Source organism: Hyaena hyaena, unplaced genomic scaffold, assembly GCF_003009895.1.
Source record: "Hyaena hyaena isolate Hyena2069 unplaced genomic scaffold, ASM300989v1 scaffold_1283, whole genome shotgun sequence".
NCBI classification, from domain to species: domain Eukaryota; kingdom Metazoa; phylum Chordata; class Mammalia; order Carnivora; family Hyaenidae; genus Hyaena; species Hyaena hyaena.
Window position 1 is genome coordinate 414632 of NW_024081919.1, and position 19469 is coordinate 434100.

Consider the following 19469-nt stretch of genomic DNA (forward strand, 5'->3'; position numbering starts at 1 on the left):
TTCTCTCTCTCTCTCTCTCTCTCTCAAAAATAAATAAATAAATACAATTTTTTTAAAACTCCCCTTTGCAGATATGCTGTAAAGATCAGGGTTTGGGAGTCCACAGCACCTGGCACATGGTAGGTGCTCAATAAATGGAGACTCAGAACTTGATGGCGGCCGTGCATTTTGCCTACCCAGGATGGAGCCCTGCCCTCTCCCTTCCCCCTGGTGCTCAGGGGAAGGTTTACCCGTGAAGTTCCCGAAGTGCTTGGTCCCTCTCCTCCCCCTCACACTCAGAGGAAAGCCCCCTCAGGCCTCGTTTCCCCTGCAGCTCCCCCACACTCGTGAGGTTGTGGCAACTTCTCGCCAAGGGCCCGGCCCGGCCCTTCCAGCCTCCCCCCCCCCCGCCCCCCAGCGCCTGCAGGACGCTGCCCCCACCGTCTCGCCCCTTCCTCCTTAGAGGCCCAGAGATGGGAACTCAGCAGAGAGGCAGCCTCTGCCCCAGCCTCACAAATGCCCCCATCCCTGCTGCTCACGCCATGTCCTGAATTTCTCACGCCGCCCCCAGACCTCTGTATGTACCAAATCCCCAAGCCCTGAGCCAGACTAGGGGCCCTACACACCACTGAGGTTTTTGTTTTGTAGCCGTTACCACTGGCTAAAGTTGTCTCATGCTCTTTTTATGGTCCCCCCTCAAGGGCAGGGCTACGTCCCCAGGACCCAGCAGCATATTACGTTTGAGGTCATTAATTCACAAACCAATGAATGAGCTTAATCTTTGCAACCTCTCTTTGGGACAGGTACTCTTATTAAACCCATTCCACAGAGGAGGTAGTAGAGGCCCACCATCCAGGCGAGGTGCCACGCCGTGGGCAGTAGAGCCCTAGGCTTACCTCAGTCCCAGCAATGATCACATCCTCAGCCACTGCCTGACTCCAACAGGTCTCTGCGGTTAGCCTTGGCTCCCCAGGAGTCAGTACCGTATACCCCCGTCCTGTCCCAGCCCACGTGTTTCCCAGCACAGTCCCTGCCACACAGTAGGTGCTCTAGACAGGTCTGTTGCTCAAATGACTCAGCTAAATGAAAGAACAAATCCTTCTTTTCCGCACAGAGGTATTTCTCGTGAGCCTTCTGGAACTTGACCTCCAACCCTCTTCACAGTCAGTGCTATGGGAATTTGGAGGACACAGAGGTCCTGGTCCTGGGTGGTCCTGGAAGGCTTCATGGAGGGGGAGGAGGGGCAAGTTGAGGATGGAGGTTTGGGAGCTGGGGCACCGGGCTGAGGTTTCATGGTGAGATATGTCCTCTGTATTTGGTGTCAGGGGCAGGTGGGGTGGAATCGGGAGAGGGGACACAGCTGGCTTTCAGAGTGGTTGGGATCCAGGAGCCACGGGAGGTAGCAGGACATGCCCGTCAGGGGAAGATTGGCAGACTTTGGCCTGTAGGTATTGAGGAACCACCGAAGGTTGTATATGAGAGAACAGCCCGGTCCGAGCTGGGCTTCCAAAAGGGAGGATGGAAGCCAGGAGGCAAACGCCATTCGCTGTACGCTTATTGAGCCCAGCAGGTGCCTGAGGAATGTTCTGCAGGGTCTGGGACTCAAGGGTGGTGACCCCAGCCTCAGCTATGATGGAACAGCGTGGCCAAGTGGTTGGGAACTTAGACTCCAGCCTGATGGCCTGGGTTTTGGATGCCAGCTGCACCACTTGACAGCCGTGTGATCTTAGGCAAGTGACGGAATTACTCTGTGCCTCTGTTTCCTCACTTGTAACAGAGGGAATGATAGCCATCACTTCCCAGGGCACGGTGGGGTTTAAATGAGAACACAGAAAGCCTCAATAAGTACGAGTCCTCACTGTCTTTCTCACTAATGTATGACTTGCTGGACGGGAGGGATGGAGCCCCTACCTCTTGTCAGAGCCCAGCTCACAGGGGCACACATGGCTCTCCGGAGTTCACGGGGTCTTCTGCCTGAAGTTGAGGGGCCCTCCCTTGACACCTGCCTCGACACCTCCTCCTTCGACACCAAAGCTGTGGGTATTTCCTGAGTGAAGTGTGATCGCAATGAAAAACAATATCCCTGCAACAGCCTCTGCATAACGTGCCCACAGCTCTCTGTGACTTCCTGAGCAGGCTGTGTGCAGCCCCGGACCACGGGGAGGAGCGGGGGAAGAGAGCCATCCTTGGAAGGTGCCAGACACTGCCCCTCATCCCAGGGGAGACCCAGCAAGACCCCTTGCAGCCTCAGTTTCCCCATGTGGAAAGTGGGACATTGGAGCTGATTATTTTGAATGCCTCCAACATTCTGGAATCGAACAGGTGTAGGCTCGACTCTGGCTCTGTCTCATTCTGACTGCGGGGGCTCCTGAATGCACAGGTCAGGTCATTCCCATGGTCAGAGCTCACACTCCGGAGACAGACAAACTCAAATTCAAATTCCATCCAGGTGACCTTGGACAGGTTATATTTAGCTTCTTGAGGCAGCTCTGGGAGCAGTAAGGGTCGAATTACTAGCAACACGAACTGAGGCAATATATGAAGTATTAAGCACAGAACCGGTCACGTAGTAATATCTCAAAATTCTTTGACCCTCTTATTGAGAGCTGGGGGGGGGTGGTCTACATCCCCTCACCTTGAATCTGGGCTCTGTGGCCACTTGACCAATAGACTGTGGCCAGGGTGATGCTGTGCCCATTTCTGGGTCCAGATCATAGGAACCTGGCGGGTCCGATTTCCTGTGCTGGGGTGGCGTGTTCTGGGAACACGGGAGAAGCCTGCGGGGAGAAACCCGCAGCAACCCCCCCAGCCAGCCGCGCGGCGCCGGCAGGAACTGAGGTGGGCTTTCCTGCCAAGTCCAGGCCAAACTGCAGATCTGTGAGCGAAATCAATGACGGATGTTGTTTTAAGCCACTATGTTTTGAGGTGGTTTATGACATAGCAAGAGAGAACCAGAACAGTTAAGGTCAGTTACTAGCCATTCAACGTTTTTGAAAAAAGGGGCCCAGCGAGCTCATCTAAGCTCACGGTCACTGGGAAGGTAAGTGGCAAAGTATGCAAAGTGCCTTGGCATTGAGTAAATTCCCAACACACAACTCCACTGCCCCTTATGCAGAATCAGCTACGTAATCTGTGAGACCCAGGGAAAAAAGAAAAAGAAAAGGCAGGGCCGCTTGTTCAAAAATTCATAATTTCTCAGACAGCACAGCAGAGCAGAAAACCCAGCACGGGCCCTTCATAGCAGCAGCCCCGTTGGTCAGAACAAGCCGCGTGCTGTGAAGCTTGCTCCTACGATGTTCTCGTCTGTCTGACTGTGGGAACTACTTCAGCTCCTGCAAAGCAGCCTTATAAATAAGAACCCCACTCACTCACCACAGTTACTTTTAACACCGAATGAAAAACAAAAACAAAAAACGGAAGAATGAAAAGTCAGCACGGAATCTTTACTTGTTCACTCGGACGCAACAGTGATTTCCACCCACCCCACCCCCCGCCCTGTCTCCACTACCCAGCACCAAGCTGGGTCCTTGAGCAAACTGGTTTACCTCTGCAGGGCTCAGTTTTCCCATCTGTGAAATGGGGAGGCTTGTTCTTGACCGCTCTTCCAGGGCTCCCCGGGGGCGTGGGGCAGAGAGCGGGGTACAAGATGATGACTGAGGATGCACAAGACAATGCAGAGATCAGGCGGTTCTCTTGCAGACGCTGTCTGCACTGCCGGCCCTCCCAGCCTGGGTCTCCCCTGACCGCAGAATCAGGGAGAGCGGCTCCAAGAACAGAGGCTCTCACTGGGCTAGCCTCGTGTCCTTCCTGCCTCGCCAGGAGACTCAAAGCCACAGATGGCCTGCCGCTTGACCTCAGGCAGGTTACCCAGCCTCCTGCGACCATCGCTGCCTCCCCAGAAGAGGTGGAATAAACCCGACCTCCTTCCCCTCTCCCAGCTGTGGTGAGTTGGGAGGCGAAAGGAAACTTGTCCAGAGGGCACGGTGCCAGATGAAAGCTCTGATATAAACACCGCCCAACCACAGAGGCAGCCCGCAAACACAGGCAGGAGGGGGACTTCCCGGCTTTGTGACAGTAGGTCAGTTTGTCGGCCTCTCTGAGCCCCAGTCGGTAAAAGGGAGCGCTGATACTCAGCTTCTCAGCAATCGGTATGAAGCTCAAACAGAAAGAATGTAGAAAGGCTGGAGCTACCTGCAAGGCTCCTGAAATACCTACTCAGACTACCATGTGCTGAACAGGGAATGTGCCCAGAACCAGGCCGAGCCTTCGCCCGTGTTACCGCCAGGCCACACGACCACCTCGTAAGGTAGTGGTTGCGCCCATTTGCGGATTGGGAAACCGAAGGTGAAGGCACTTAAGGGCTTTGCTGGAGGCCCTACAGCTGCAACGGCTTGAGCAGGAGGGAAACCCTGATTGAACTGGGCCATTCCTTCCCCGACCAGCAAAGCCATGGCAAGGAAACAGAAGAGGGGCGCGTGCTTGCTGGCCAGCTGGGGAAGAAGTGCAGGCTGGGGTACGGGGAGACCCCATGCCCTACACCCAAACGTAAACAAGGGCTCCGGCCTCCCCCAGGAATTTTTGGTGTGGTTTTTACTCTCCTGGAAGACATCTAGAGAAAGAGGAACCCAGACTGATGGGCGCCCAGACTCCCGCCGTGACCTCATCCGTGGCGATACTCATCAGGAATGTCGTCATGGCTCTCTGTCCCGAGAACACCCAGCCCACCGCTTCCTGGCTCCCAGCAACCGCTGTCCTTGCCCAGGCTTCCCCCAGAAATAGGTTACAACAACCTTTGCTGCCTCTCCTGTGGCCCTTCATGCCTATTCCTGAAATAATACCAGGATGTTTATTGTTCTAATAGCAGAAAAACAGAAATAATGATGTTTTTACAATCAAGCCTAAGTGCCTGATGGCAGCCCAGCAGGCCCCTGTGACCTGGCCCGCTGGCTTCCCTGCTCACCTCCTGCTTCTCGCCGCCCTGCTCACTATGCTTCTCCCACTGTGCTGTGCTTCTGGAATCTTTTCCTCTTTTTAAATTTATTTTGAGAGAGAGAGAGAGAGTGTATGCAGGGCAGAGACAGGCAGAGAGCGAGCAAGAATCCCAAGCAGGCTGTGCACCATCAGCACAGAGCCCAATGCGAGACTCAAACTCACAAACTGCAAGATCGTGACCTGAGCTGAAATCAAGAGCTGGACGCTTAAGGGACGGAGCCGCCCAGATGTCCCTTGCTTCCTGAATCTCCAGGCCTTTCCCACCTCAGGGCCTTTGTAGTTGCTGTTCTCCTGACTTGCTGGAATGTTCTGCCACCAGGCTCCCAGAACCCCTCTCATCATGTCAACTCAAGTTGAGCTCAGAGGACGCCTCTTCAGAGACTTCCCCAGCCACCTGGCCAGAGTTGCCCCTCCGCTCCAGACTGTGCCACAGGTCCCCGATTGGGGCTTCTTATAGCACACAGTAGGGTTAATTCTGGAACAATCAGTTACGCAGTCTCCATCAGTTTTCATCCACTGGACACAGGACCCATGAGAGCAAGTCTGAGCGCTAGACAGACCTAGACCTTGCCAGGTCCCTCTGCAGCTAGACTTGGGCCTGGCTCACCACAGGTGTGAGCCTATGGAAGGGAGGGAGGGCAGGATGAAGAGGGGAGGGAAGCCACTCAAAAAATAGATCTTGAGGGGCTCCCAGGTGGCTCAGTCAGTTGGGCGTCCAACTTCAGCTCAGGTCATGATCTCACAGTTTGTGGGTTCGAGCCCCGCATCGGGCTCTGTGCTGACAGCTCAGAGCCTGGAGCCTGTTTCAGATTCTGTCTCCCTCTCTCTCTGACCCTCCCCTGCTCACGCTGTCTCCTTCTCTCTCTCTCTCAGAAATAAAACATTAAAAACTTAAAAAGAAAAAAAAAAAAGATCTTGAGCAGCAACACAGTGCAGCCTGGAAGGCACTAGAACCATGAGCAGGACGTCCCCTGCAGAAGGACCCAGAGCACATCGCAAATGACCATAGTTCCACACATCTAATAAACAGCCCAGTCCTATGACTCTGACGTGAGGGGTTCTCGGGGGCACCCCACAGAGCAAGAAGTCTATTCACTGTGGGGTTCCCAATGCAACCTGGCCCCAAGGGACACCAGGTCCCAGGAGAGCCTGAAAGCCCCGGTTAACCAACACCTTTTTGAAGATGACCTGTTTGTGGGTTGGAAGGAGCTGAATTCTGCCAGCCTAGGAAGGCTCGCTCTTGGCAAGCGGCAGCCAGGCCGCACCCACAACAGAAGTTTCCATGCAGCAAGCAAGACCCATATATCAGGTGGCGTCTAACGGAACCCCATGACCCGGCCGGATAGGGACTGATACCGTCACCTCGCAGACCAGGAAACAGCTTTAGGGAGATACAGGCACATAACCAACACTGCCCATGTGGTAAGTGGCAGAGCTGGGATTAGAACCCAAGTCTGACTGCAGGCCCCATCGCCACCTGCACACTGCTGCTGTTCTGTGCCCATGCCCCAAAGTGCAGGCCTCTCTGCCTGCATCTTGCTCTCTGCCCCTGGTGACCTGTGCTCCTCTGGCCCCGGGCATGGCCCCAGGGTGTGCACCCAGCATAGGGTGCTGGCCCAGGGCAAGGGGCCTGGGGAGGGTGTAGGAGCCTAAGGTGGGCTCTGCCAACTCCTCCTTGGGCCCACGGAGCGGACTTCAAAACTTTTAATATCCTCACTTTGGCCTTCAGTCAAGCCCTATTCCCCCACTTACACTTAGTCTCAGTCCCATAGGTGTTTTTAGAAAGAAAATTCTCCCTTCTCTCTCCACTTCCACCCTCCACTTCCCCCACTGTTAGCACAGATTTTCATTTCTGTTTAGCCCAACAGCCCAGTTCCTGGTGACTGGTCTTCAGGATCTCCCCACCCTGGGGAGGGGTGAGAGGAGACAGAGGCCTCTCGTTCCACTTTAGGGACTGGCCCTGGCCTTACAGATTCTCAGAACCTAAGACAGCCTGCAGGCTATGGGACTGCCTTGGGAAATGATAAATTTCCTTTGAGTGCAATAGCTTCCGTAGGACACATCACTTACCGTCACCCCCAGGATGCAACGGCTCAGGAAGAGGGATGTACGTGTGCACGGGACGGATCCTCACAGCTTACAAAGTGCTAGCCTGAGTAGGAGGGGCCTTGCCCGTCTGTCCACCTGGACATCAGGACAGACAGAAGTTGAGAAGTGGCCCCTGATCACTGGTCAGGACAGGGAAATTCACTGTGGCTCTCGGACCAGCCACACGGCAGGCAGACGCTGGTTAAACGGCTGGGTTGATGATCAGGTCTGGGCACGAGCTGGAGTCCTGGGGCTGGGGTGGGTGAGGTCTCACCACAGCCCTCCGTCTCCTTCCTCCACCCCACAGGGGAGCCACAGTCAGAGAGGGGGACTTCCGGCTGCCTGTTGTGGGGGGCAGTCCCCTCCCAGCTGAGGCCCGAAGTCCAAGAGTCACATTTACCCACTGGTCCTCACCTTGGCCCCGCACCCCACCCCCACCCCTGGGCCTTCATGCTCCTAATCTGTGACTCCCTTTTCCCAAGCTGTGAGACTGCTCAGCCCAGCCCAGAGGGAAGAAGGTCATAGGGAGGCCAGAGATCTCTTTCTGCAAATACTCAAGGGGAGACTTATGACGAGAGACTTTATTTTGCATACCCTTGGGGGGCAGGTCCGGGACCAGGGAGTAGGAGTTACGCGGAGAAAGGGCTGCCTCAGCAGATAGCGGGCTCCCCGCCATCAGAGGCTGGCCGCCCGGGTAGATGGGTGAAGAGGGACCCGCCTGCCCTGCGGGGAGAGAGGCTCGCCAGAACCTTCCCGCTCAGAGGTTCTCAAATACTCTTAATCCCAAAGATAATTTCCTGAGCCTTACGATTAGTTTTTTTTAAGGGACCTTACTAACTTTCCGAGGATCAAAAGTTTTGGAGGATCGAAAGTTTTGTGAGGCAAGGGAGTGCTCCATTTCATTAGACGTGGGTCAGTATCTTCAAGCGAAGAATGCCAGAACCCTGCTGGCTGCGGGCGGCGGGAGGGGGCGTCCTCGGGGCCTCTCAGAACAGGCGCTGCACGCCCACGCTGTCTCTAAAACCTCACGTAAACTCCTCCAGGTTCTGATGTTGGCGTCCTAGCCTCTCCAACTTTCCCCAAGACATCTGAGCGGTTTCAGAAACTACCCTTGTGACTCCTGACCCAGCCTCGACTTCCTCCAGAGAAGGTGCAGGCTGGCGGGTAAACAGCAGCTTTCCCAGCCTGGCCTCCAGTGGGTAATTCCAGGAGCCTCCAGGCGGCTGAGACGCAATGCCCTGGCCTGCGGCGGACCTGTCCTCTGCCCACAGGCCCCTCTCCAAGGCCCTTTGTTTGTACAGGAGTCTGAAAGCCCCGGGGAGAGCAGGTCAGCAGAACCAAGTGGGGCAGCTTTACTCCTTCCAGTGAAATGCAAAGACGCTGAAATCCAGACTGAACTACTTGTTTTTTGGGGAATCCAGAAGAAGGCACCTGAATACTAGGGCAAAGCTGCATTGCTTTTTGACATCCACATCCCTGCCGTGGGTGCTGAGCGGCGGGAGCCCGAGGACGGGGCAGGGGCCCGGGATGTGTAAGCATGGCAGATCTGGGGAGGACACATCGTCATTTCCCGGGACACAGCGGGGCGCCCACAAGCAGGCAAAGATCCAGGAAGGGCCCGGCTCCCCTTCAGCAGGCCCTTCTCCAGGCGGCAGCGGGGTGGGCAGGGCCTCCGGCAGAGCGGAGCCCTGCAGCTGGAGCGTCTGCAGACATCGGGGTCCCAAGATGCCCCCGCTGGGAAGACTGTAGGGATGTCCTGAGACAGCTGACCCCAGGCCCTCAGCCCACGGTGGGGGCTGCAGCATAGGGAAGGGCTGGCGGCATCTGTGGGGTGTCACTCAGCCCTAGCGGGGCGGGAGGCCAGGCCAGGCACGTGCACCTTGGCACAGAGCTCAGCACGCTGGCCGCTGACAAGACGGGGCCGGCCGCCGATGCCTCATCCTTTGGCTTCCCCGCTGACTCAGGAGAAACCACCACCGGCGCTGGCTCAGTGCCCACAGGGGCCACGCTGCGGTATCCGGGGGCTGCCGGCACAGCGGCAAGGTCGGGCGGGCATCGCTCCTGAGGCCCGGGGTGAGGGTAGCCAGCAGAGCGGTCTGTGCCTTGTGTCCTGTGCTGCCAGCGAGCTCCAGCCCTGGCGGTGTGTGTCTGATGCTCAGGGCTCCAAGGGCATCTTCCTGGCGGTGATGGCAGACGGGGCACCCCGTCCCTGCTGTCTGCCTGCTGCCGTTCAGACCCAGCCGCTGGGTTGTCCCCAAGGCACGAGCCCGGGCCCCCCTGCGGTCTGGGCTGGGAGGCAGCTGGGTGGGGTGCAACTAGAAACCACCAGAACCCTCCTGCCCAGGCTGGTCTTCCACTGGATGCCGGAACCTCAGTTCAGGCCACACGGGCCTCTGCCACCATCCTGGTGCTGCTAGTGCCACCCTGGCCCCGCAGGGACCACCCAGGTGCCCTCTCAGCCCCAACCCAGACCAGGCCTCATTTCTCAGAGACGGTCATGGGCAAGGTGGCCTCCTTTCCTTCCTCTTCTACTGAGAACATGACATCCCCACAGCTGCCCAGAGGTGGTTCTGTCTCCTGCTCCGGGAAGTGGGGGGCACAGTCCCCTTCTAGATCCTCCTCCAACTCAGGCCCCGTGGGCCCTGCCAGGCCCCGGCCCTCGGGCACCTCGGTCCTCACGGTCCCCACAATCACTGTATCCGCCTTCATGATGTAGATTTTCTCTGCAAGGCAAAAGGGTGGGTTGAAGGGAGGGCACTGGAGCCATGGCTGGATGGAGCCAGGAGGCAGAAGAGGGTGCGAGCCCCAGCCCTGTCACTCCTACTGTGTGGCTTCAGGCAGATGACACAATCTCTCTGATGCACGGTAAGCCCCACCACCCTCACAGGTGTCCTGACGCCCAAAGGAAATAAAAGCCAGAAACCATGGGCTAAGGAGTTAAGGGTTGGTCCACCTGCTCCTTGTGCGAGAGGCTCCCCGTCTTCTGGGCATTTCGGTGGGGATGCAGCAGGAAGGAGAGAGTAACGCAAGAGAGAAAGCGAGCCCTGGGGAGAGAAGGGCCAGGAAGCTCTAGAGCAGGTTAGCTGGTGCTGGAAACTGTCCAGACACTTTCCACGCATTACTCCCGAATGCTCACATCCCTGCAGCCAGGGGGAAAGTCGAGGTTGTCTCCGTGGACAGACAAAAAACTGAAGCCCCAAAAGGTTAAAAGGCCCAAAGTCACCAGGTAGTTACAAGTTTCAGAAAAAACACCCACCTGACTGGCCACCCTTTCCACTCCTATCCCAGGTTTCTGCCTAAATCAGAAACCTGGGGTGCCCGACTTGTCCCAGTTTGCCTGGGGGCACTCCTGGGGCATGGCAGTGACAGTCCTACACCCCATGAGCCTCTTAAGTCCAGGTAAACCCAGACAGTTGACCACATGCTACAGAAACCCCAGCCCTATTGATAATTAGCAGGAGGCTGGGAGTCTTTCTCTGGGCCGTATTTCAGGTGTTTATCACTTGCTGCCGAGCGCCCACCGGAGGCCTTCACAGCTGTGCCTGACTAGCACACAGTAGGGCTGCTTATGTGTGTTGCGTGGATGAATCAGCAGCATGATCCCCTGCGGTCCTCACTACCATCTGTGGCTCTGCCTTTGGAGGCTCAGGGGACCTAAGTAAGCTGCGCAAGAAGCTGAGAAGTGAGGCGCCTTCAGACGGCCTTGCACTCAGGGCAGGGTCCTAGCTCCCAGCGGCTCAGCCCTGGGACTGTCTCCAGTCTGAAAGAGGAAGCTCAAGCGGAAACTTGAAAGCTGGGGTGGAGCAGCTCTGGGATCCCTGCCTCTCTGGGTAGCCCAGAGATTTAGGAACCCTCCCCAAAGATCTTCAGGGGCCCTGTACTGGGCACCACATTGCATAAGGCCAGCTCTTCCGTTTTGGTTTTTAATATCTCCAGGAAAGAGGGAAGTGGTCATATTGCAGCGAGGACTACAGGATAAGCTAGTGTGGCAAGCTGAGGACTGGGGGCCCCACACCCACACCAAAAGAGAGAGCTGGGCCCCAGGCCCCAAACATACGCCCTCCACCTGGAACTGCAGGCCCTGTGCCCGGGGAGCCTGATCAGAGGGGCTAGGGAGAGACGGGAGCCAGAGGTGGTGAGAGGGGGGAGCCCTGGGAAGCGAGACAGGGCACTGAGCCAGACAGCTAGAGGAGATGAGGCACAGGGGAGCAGGGAGGGAGGGAAGGGGGGGTGGGTTTGCCCGGGCAGAAGAAGCCAAAGCTGGGGCCCAGGCTAGCGACCCCTCACATTCCATGGGTCCTGGCTGCTCTGATTCTGGGCTGCCCAGCAGCCAGCTGGGAGGGGCAGGGAGGGTCTTCCTGGAGCCACTTGGACTTTGTGCCCCACCCAGGGCTCTAGAATCCAGAGAAGTCATCTTGGTGTGGTGGGAAGTGAAGGGGCTCCCCCTGCCTGGTGCCCTGGGGGCGAGGGATAAAGCTCAGGCCACAGTTTGGTCCCCCCGGGGGTACTGGACAGATTCATCAGGGCAGCGGGGGGCCCTCTGGGGCTGTGTCAGAAGGACGGAAGGCTCCCGAGAGGACCTCCAAGACCTCCTCTCCCAACTACCACACTCACCTGCGAGGCCGACAGGCCTCTGGGGCAGGCTGCCCACTCGCAGGCCATCCTGGGAGCCTGGTACCTCCCTGCCCCTGCCCCTGCAACTCCGGGCACTGCCCTCGGCAGGGACTCAAACATTCAAAGTAGGACTTCTTAGGAAATTTAAAGGAGATGCCTTTGGTGGTATTTCCCCAAATAACCCTCTTTTAAAGAGCTGAGAGCTAGAATTCCAAAAGTTTTAGTTTCATATGACTCAGCCCCAACGAGTTCAATCCACCAACACGTGCGGCAGAAATGTGTGGGACAATTACAAATGCCTCTCTGGTATCATCCCAGCAATGGCTAATCCTCCAGAGAGGACAGAGATGGCGGTCACTAAGGCCCTCCCCTCAGGGAGCTCATGGCCACGTGGGGGAGAGGGGCGCTGGGGGGAAGGGAGGCTACGAACACAGTCACACTGCTGGGTGCTTAGGATACTAGGTCGGGAGGCCTGGGGTCTGAGGTAGCACAGCAGAGGGGCATCTGGTTTCGACAGGAGAGTGGAGAGGGCCAGGAAGACTTCCTGGAGGAGGAGGCAAATAAGCAGGGGCCTCAGGACCTCAGGAATTGACTAGATTTAAAGAGGGAGTTGCCCATCCAGGGTGAGGAAGCAGCTCCCACAGAGAAGCTCAGGAGGGGAGGGAGGGCTCTGTGAACTCAGGAAACTCAGAAGCAGACCTGTCGGGTCAGGAAGCTGGTGAGTCTGGGGGGTAGGATGCAGCTTATGACCAGTCTGAAGGTCGGGATACGAGTCCTGGAACCCACCCTGAGAGCAAAGGGCCCCCGCCCCAAGGGTTTAAGCAGGGGTGCAGAATGGACAGGCATATATTTTGGCGCACACACTCCAGGGGTACCAAGGTAGAGAGAAGGAAGAGAGGATGCAGGGAGGCCCTTGGGAAGCCAAAGTGGACAGTCTGCCTGAGTGCGAGGGTGGCCACAGCTCGGGAAGGGCTGGCCTCCAAGCCGCCAGGGGCAAGCCAAGGGCTTCGGAGCCCTGCAGGGGCCACGTCCCAGCTCTACCGTCAGTGGCTTGTGTGACAGGGAAGATCTCTTCACGCACCTACCCCCACCCCCCAGCTGCAGTGTCCCCTGCTGTAAAAAGGGGAGGAAGATACTGTCCTCAGAGGGCCATGTGACAATGAGAAGTGACTTTCACCTAGACATGTGGCAGGTCACATCGTCACTGGCATGTCTTCCTCCTGTCCCTTCGAGGGGCTCTTTGTTGGGGGAGGGGCCACGTTCCCATCTCACCTCAACAACAGGCACCGGGCAGGGGGGTGCCTTGCCCCCCACCTCTCATGTGTGATTTCACAAAGTCTCGCGATGGCCCTATGAGGCAGAATGACTACTATTCCTGTTTTGCAGAAACTTAAACTGGGGTAACAGGGTGGAACAAGCTTTGTGACCCACCTGAGGGTGCTTCACTCTCTCACGAAAAGCACCTCCTGCTTACAGGGGCCGGGCCTTCCCGCCCGAGAGTCTCTGATTCTGGTCGGGGCACTGGACCCTGAGCCAGTGCCCAGCTCTCCCCCGCCTCCCTGCCCTGACCACACTGGGATCCCCAGATCGGCATACTCACCGATCCTGTTGTTGGTGTGCTCTGAGGTCACTCGGGGCTCAGGAAGGTCCCTGGGGGGCTCAGGGCTCCCGGCCGGGCTGGCGTCCAGCAGGCGCACGCTCTCCAGGTGAGCCGCCCCGTTGGGGCAGGTCTCCACGGCCAGGGGGCTCATTAACCCCAGCTCTTCTGTGCCCGGCTCCACCACCGATATGCTCTCCTTCAGCTGCTGTGGACACAGACGGTGTGGGAGTGGATGTGGGAGGCCCCAACGTCCCCTCAGGCTCTGAACTGGGAAGCCCCCGTCTCTTCATCTCTGTAGACCCTAGTGGTCTCCCTCTCTGCCTTAAAGCTGTCACACACCACCCAAGGCTTCACAGCTTTGAGAGCCTGATGTCCCTGTGAGAGTTTCAGAAGTCGTGTTGCTTTTCGCTTGTACTAAACGACAGTAGCCAGCACCCCACACGGTGCTCCCCATGTTCATGGCCCTTGACACGTGTTAATCCTCACAACCACCCTGCAAGGGGGCTGATGTTAGCCCGCTCCCCATTTTACAGATCAGGAAACAGAGACACAGAAGAGTTAAGGAACTCGCTCAGGTTAGTTAGTGTCTGGGCCAGTACTTGAACCCTGGCACCTAGCTCCAGAATCCATGCTTATAAGCACCTGTTGGTAAGTGTGCACCCAGACCTACCCCAACTCCCCAGCCCTGACTTCCTGGGATGGTGGTCACTGATGATGACATCAATGTGCTCTATACATTTTCAGGAAAATGGTTTAGGTTTTTAGTTTTATAGGTAAGTATAAAGGAGAAGTGGTCTCATGAAATGTTCCAATTTTTTTAAGGTTATTTATTTTTGAGAGAGAGAGAGGAAGCACGTGAGCACGTGGGGGAGGAACAGAGAGAGAGGGAGAGAGAGAATCTCAAGCAGTCTGAGCTCTGACTCGGGGCTCGAGCTCTTGAAATGTGTGATCAAGACCTGAGCCAAAACCAGGAGTCAGAGGCTTAACGCACAGAGCCGAGCAGGTGCCCCTCGTGAAATGTTCCAACACACACTATTTACCCTTAGCCTACAAAATGGAATGAGTTTGAGTGATTCACAAAGTATATCTACATAACCCTGAATATTTTTATATTAATTTGAAGTCCAAAAGATGGCATTTTAAACAAGTTGCTATAAAAGCACTGACTCCTGTGGCCAAAAGATGTTTGGTTAACTCACAAATCATTAAATGCCTTTTTCATGAAATTTCTCGGTACTATAATAGTCCCTTATCTGACCCAAGCATATCTGAATGTGACCTCCCATAATTTGAAACTGAACTCATACTGTGGTTCTATTATATTTTAAAATTAAAGGATAGAAACCTTTCTCCATGTGTGAAAGTTTGAGCCAAAGGAAAGTCATGGCGCGGGGGGGGGGGTGGGGGTGGACATCTGGGTGGCTCGGTAAGTTAAGTGTCCGACTTTTGATTTTGGCTCAGGTTATGATCTTGCAGTTTCACAAGTTCAAGCCCCACATGGGCTCTGGGATGACAGTGGGGAGCCTGCTTGAGATTCTCCCTCTTTTTCTGCCATCCCCTACTCGTGCTTTCTCTCTCTCAAAATAAATAAATTTACTTAAAAATAAAAAAGAAGAAAGAAGTCATGGGGCACCTGGGTGGCTCAGCCGGTTAAGCATCTGACTCCTGATTTCGGCTCAGGTCGTGATCTCACAGTTCATGGGATTGAGCCCCACACTAGGCTCTGGAATGACAGTGTGGAGCCTGCTTGGGCTTCTCTCCATCCCTCTTTCTCTCTCTGCCCCCTCCCCCCCCGCACGCATGCAAGCTCTGTATCTCAAAATAAATAAACGTTTTTTAAAAAGTCATGGAAGAATTGATAAATGAAAACAAAAATTGGTGAACCATACACAGCTGAGAGCCGTCCATATGTCCTGCCCCATCCCTCAGCTCCGGACGGCAATGCCCCTACTCTTACCCCCCAAGACTACTCCTGGAGGCTGGGTGCATAGCAGGGCACCAGGCCAAGCCCAGTGGGGACCAGGTGTCTGGGCTCCATCTGGGGTAATCGTAGGATCAGCGGTAAAGTTTGCCAAGCCCCTGGCCTAGCGCCTGCCCACAGCACGCTGCCTACAAAAGGCAGATGAAGAGGTCCTCAGAGCTCAGGGTACCAGACTTGCAGCCGTACAAACCAGGGCTCAAACCAAACCAGGGCTCGCGGATCTGCTTTCCAGCTGTGGAACCACCTTTCCCATCTGCGCCTGTTTCCTCTTTTGTAACACGGACCATGGCACCAACTTCTGAGTGTTGTAAGGACTACCCAAGGAAACTTAGAGAGGCACAAGCGAGGTGCCTGGCTCCTGGGAAGTGCTCCGTGTGCCATGGCTACATTTTCAGAGTCATGCTATGCATTTGTCATCCCAGCTGCGAGGAGGAGAGCCACAGAAGAGTGAAGGAGAAAAGGGGAGGTAAGCATGGCCTTCCTCTGACCACACCTGGCACCCAAAGTGGCCCAAACCAACTCCATAGCCCTTCTGGAAGAGTCCCTAGCAGGATGAGCCGGGAGCCAGAGGCTGCTGAGGGGGTGGCCAGCCTTGGTGGCCCCCACTGTGCTCAGAGCACCTCATGTGGGGCAGACCCAGACTGAACCTGCAGGGGGTGCCCGCACCCCAGTCACTGTGGGAGGGGAATGACCCGCCGGCAGCTCTCAGAACTGGCAGATCTGTTAGTGAGGGAGTCAGAGTTAGGGGCACAAAGCCAGGGAGGCGGGGCAAAGGAGGGCTACTTACGATCAGGTTCCTCCTGGGCCTAGAATCTGCAAAAAGAAACAGAGCAGTGACTTCACCAAGGAGGGTCTGGCAGCTACCTGGTCCTGTCCCCCCGCCACAAGGATGACCCTCGGGCCTGATCCAACCAGCAGTGGATAGTTTCAGAGTCTGGGTCCACCCCGGGCCCAGACGCTCACTTCCCAGCGCTCACTTCTGTTGCAGCAATGGGAGAACTAGGAGCCACCTCTCCCAGCCACTAAACCCATCACAGTACTGAAGCCCTCTCCCAGCCTACCCACTCAGAAATTGGTCTGTGGCTGCTGCCACTATCTTGTAGCCCCCAGAGTCTAGAGAACCCAGAATTCCCCAGAGCCCCATGCGAAGCTCACACGGACGACCTCAGGGCCAGGTGATAGAGAGCAGATGACCGACCCTGAGGACCTCTGCTGAACCCCGCACTGGACACACCCGAAGCCAGTCGATGCTGGAGGCCTTCTGTGGGAGTTCAGTTTCTATTACACGTGCCTGGAAGAGCCCATATGACCACCTTCCAGGATGACAACTGCTCATCATCAGCCTGCTACCTATGGCCCCCCTCTGGTGGGCTCAGGAGGTGCTGACTCAGTGATCCTTGGGGCACAACTTCTCATCCCAAACCCCCATCCTCTGCTCCAGCTTTTCTCTCCTATCAAATACAGGGCCAGGTCATGGCCAAGCATATGTTGACATTTAACCATGGCCTACTGGCCATCTGAGACAGCTGGAGATGCTCCCAGGTATCTGGTCTACCCAAGGGCACATCAACTCCTGGCACAGACCATCCTCTGGGGACACAGAGCCCTTTGGGACTGCCGAGGAGGCCCTCTCAGAGACTTGGAATACACTGATGTGGGGTGTGCATACCTGACCAGAGAGATCTGCTCTGAAAATACCAGTGAGCTAAGTCACCTCCAGAACTCCCTGATCTCAGCAGCTCTGGGAACCACAAGCCCTGAATCCTAGCTGAAACACTCACTGGACGCCAACCAGCTGTGATAATACAAACAAGACAGGTGGTTTGAACATGCTGTGTAGACATTAGGTCAGTTTGGGGAACACTCTCACCTGTACCTCTTAAGTGACCACCAGCACATAAAAAAGTGTCTAAAGAGGAAACAAGCCGAATGATGGTCAAAAGGAGAACATGTATAAAATGACACAATTCTGGATTCTTTATTTAACAAATGCACCGCGCTTCCTGCCTCTGGTAACTGGTGTCCCCAGCAGAGTGGTCACCTTGGGAGGTCATGGCTCCTTGCCACTAGGCAGCCACAGTCCACAGTCCAACCACTTTGAGAAATGCTCTCTGGCCTGAGGCAGCCTCCTTTAAATGATGTCAATGAGGCCTAATCTTTGTCCTTTAAGAGTGAGTTTGAGTTTTGCAGACAGCCAACTTTGGTTTGGGTGGCCACAGGGAGAAAGTACGACAAAGTAACAATACAAAATAAAATAAATAAAAGTGATAAAACTCAGTCTTGGGAGGATGTGGGTAAAAAGGAACACAGCGTCTCATGCCCTGTGAACTGGTTCCACGTTTCTCAAGAGCCAACTGGCAATGAAAACCCCACACCCTTTGACCCAGTAATCCCTCTTTGGGTACACGCCCTCAGGAAATAACCAAGAGAACACAAGAGGGCTGTGCACAGAGGTGGTATTTATAATAACCAAAAAACTGAAAACGAGCCAGATGCCAAACAATTAGGCAGCTTAGCAATCTTGAAGCAGAGGCCTTCCTGGCAGGGAGCCCCCAACACAACATTACTTCACCTTCCCAGCCTCAGTCCTCATTATCTGGAAAAGGGGACACATCATGCCCACTTTGGAGGGTTTTTGTGAAGAGAAATGAGACCTCAAACATGAAAGCGCCCAGTGATCAATCACACGGAGACCATGTACCTCAATGTAATTTGATGAGAATGAGCCTGTACTCATGTGTCTTCCTCCCCTAGACCCATAAGTGCAATCTAAGAAGGAGGAAAGTATCAGACAACTTCCAATAGGGAGGCATCCTGCAACATAACTGGCCAGTGCTCCTCAAAACTGGCAAGGTCATCGGGGAGGGGGTGCCTGAGTGGCTCAGTCAGTTAAGCATCCAACTCTTGATTTCAGCTCAGGTCGTGATCCCAGGGTCGTGGGATCAAGCCCTGTGTCAGACTCTGCTGAGCATGGAGCTTGCTTAAGAGTCTCTCTCCTGCTGCCTCTCTCCCCTGCTCATGCTCTCACTCTCTCTAAAATTAAAAAACAAACAAACAAACAAAAAAAAACTGCCAAGGTCATCAAAAACAGAAAAGTCAGAAACTGTCCCGGCCCAGAGGAGCCCAAGCAGACATAACAACTAAATGTAATGTGGTTTCCTGGGTGGGAGCCTGGAACAGTAAAAAAAAAAAAAAAAAAAACTGGGTAAAACTAGGTAAATCTAAATAGAGTGTGGGGTTTAGTTAATAGTAATGTATCAATATTGATTCACTCATTGTGACAAATACACCATATTAATGTAAGACATTAATAATGGAGGAAACTGGGCGTGATAAGGAAACTCTCTGTGCTATCTTTTCCAATAGCCTACGAACCTAAAACCGCTCTAAGAAATGAAGTCTGTTTAAAATTTTTAAAAATTTAAATGTGAAAAAGGGACGGTGCCCAGGACACTGCCTAGCACGTGGTGGGTCCCAGGACATGGACGGGGCTCGGCATTCCATCACACCAAAGAGAAAGTCAGCATTTGATACTGACTCTTGGAAACTAGCATGAAATAACACAAAGGTTAAAAGGCAGAAGCCAGAGGCACTAATGTCTGCCTGCAGCTGCTTACAACCCACGTGTGTGCTTTGATTAAAAACCCAGAACCAGTCATGCCAAGCACAGAGGTCAGATTTCACAAGTACGTTTCCCCTAAAAATGTTGCTTCAGTCTACTGCCTTCATTGATTTGTTTTCTTGCTTTGGGGAATAACTGTGATCTTCTCGTAAACACACCCGACACCGGAGAACACGAGTCCAGGGACACACTAAGTGTTGAGGGCCCCGCTGGGACAAGTGCATGGCATCCCCGGGGCAGCTCTGAGAGTCACCATAGTGGAACACAGGGGTTCTGATGCTCACGCTATCGGTCCCCCCCATCTTGGTCGCTCTCCCTTTCAGTCCCGGCTGCCATGGGAAGGAGAACGGACCCAGGGAAGGAGTCTGGCACAGAGGTTCAGCCAGGCTTTGGCAATGGGCACCCCCTTAGATTAAAATCTAGGCTCCTTAGAGACACAGCTGATTCCAGGGCGAGGGCAGGAAAGCACCAGGTAAGTTGGGATCATCTTAGAGTAAAGAGGTGCTCAAAGCAGGAAAGAATGGGACAAAGGACCCAGGAGCCAGCTTCAACGGCCCCCGCTGGCCTGATCTGAGGCTATTTGAACATTAAAT

General features: G+C 55.0%; 1 protein-coding gene across 1 annotated transcript in view; it reads right to left on the reverse strand.

The window, feature by feature from the left end:
* Positions 1-7622: 7622 nt before the first annotated feature.
* The window catches only part of LOC120224912 (tumor necrosis factor receptor superfamily member 8-like), a gene marked incomplete at its 5' end in the record, with an annotated part of 28164 nt that continues 16317 nt past the window's right edge, over positions 7623-19469 (reverse strand). The window contains 3 exons of the mRNA XM_039223156.1: positions 7623-9782; positions 13274-13478; positions 16042-16067. Coding sequence (XP_039079087.1) covers positions 9538-9782; positions 13274-13478; positions 16042-16067 — 476 coding nt within the window. The remainder of the gene's footprint in view (positions 9783-13273; positions 13479-16041; positions 16068-19469) is intronic.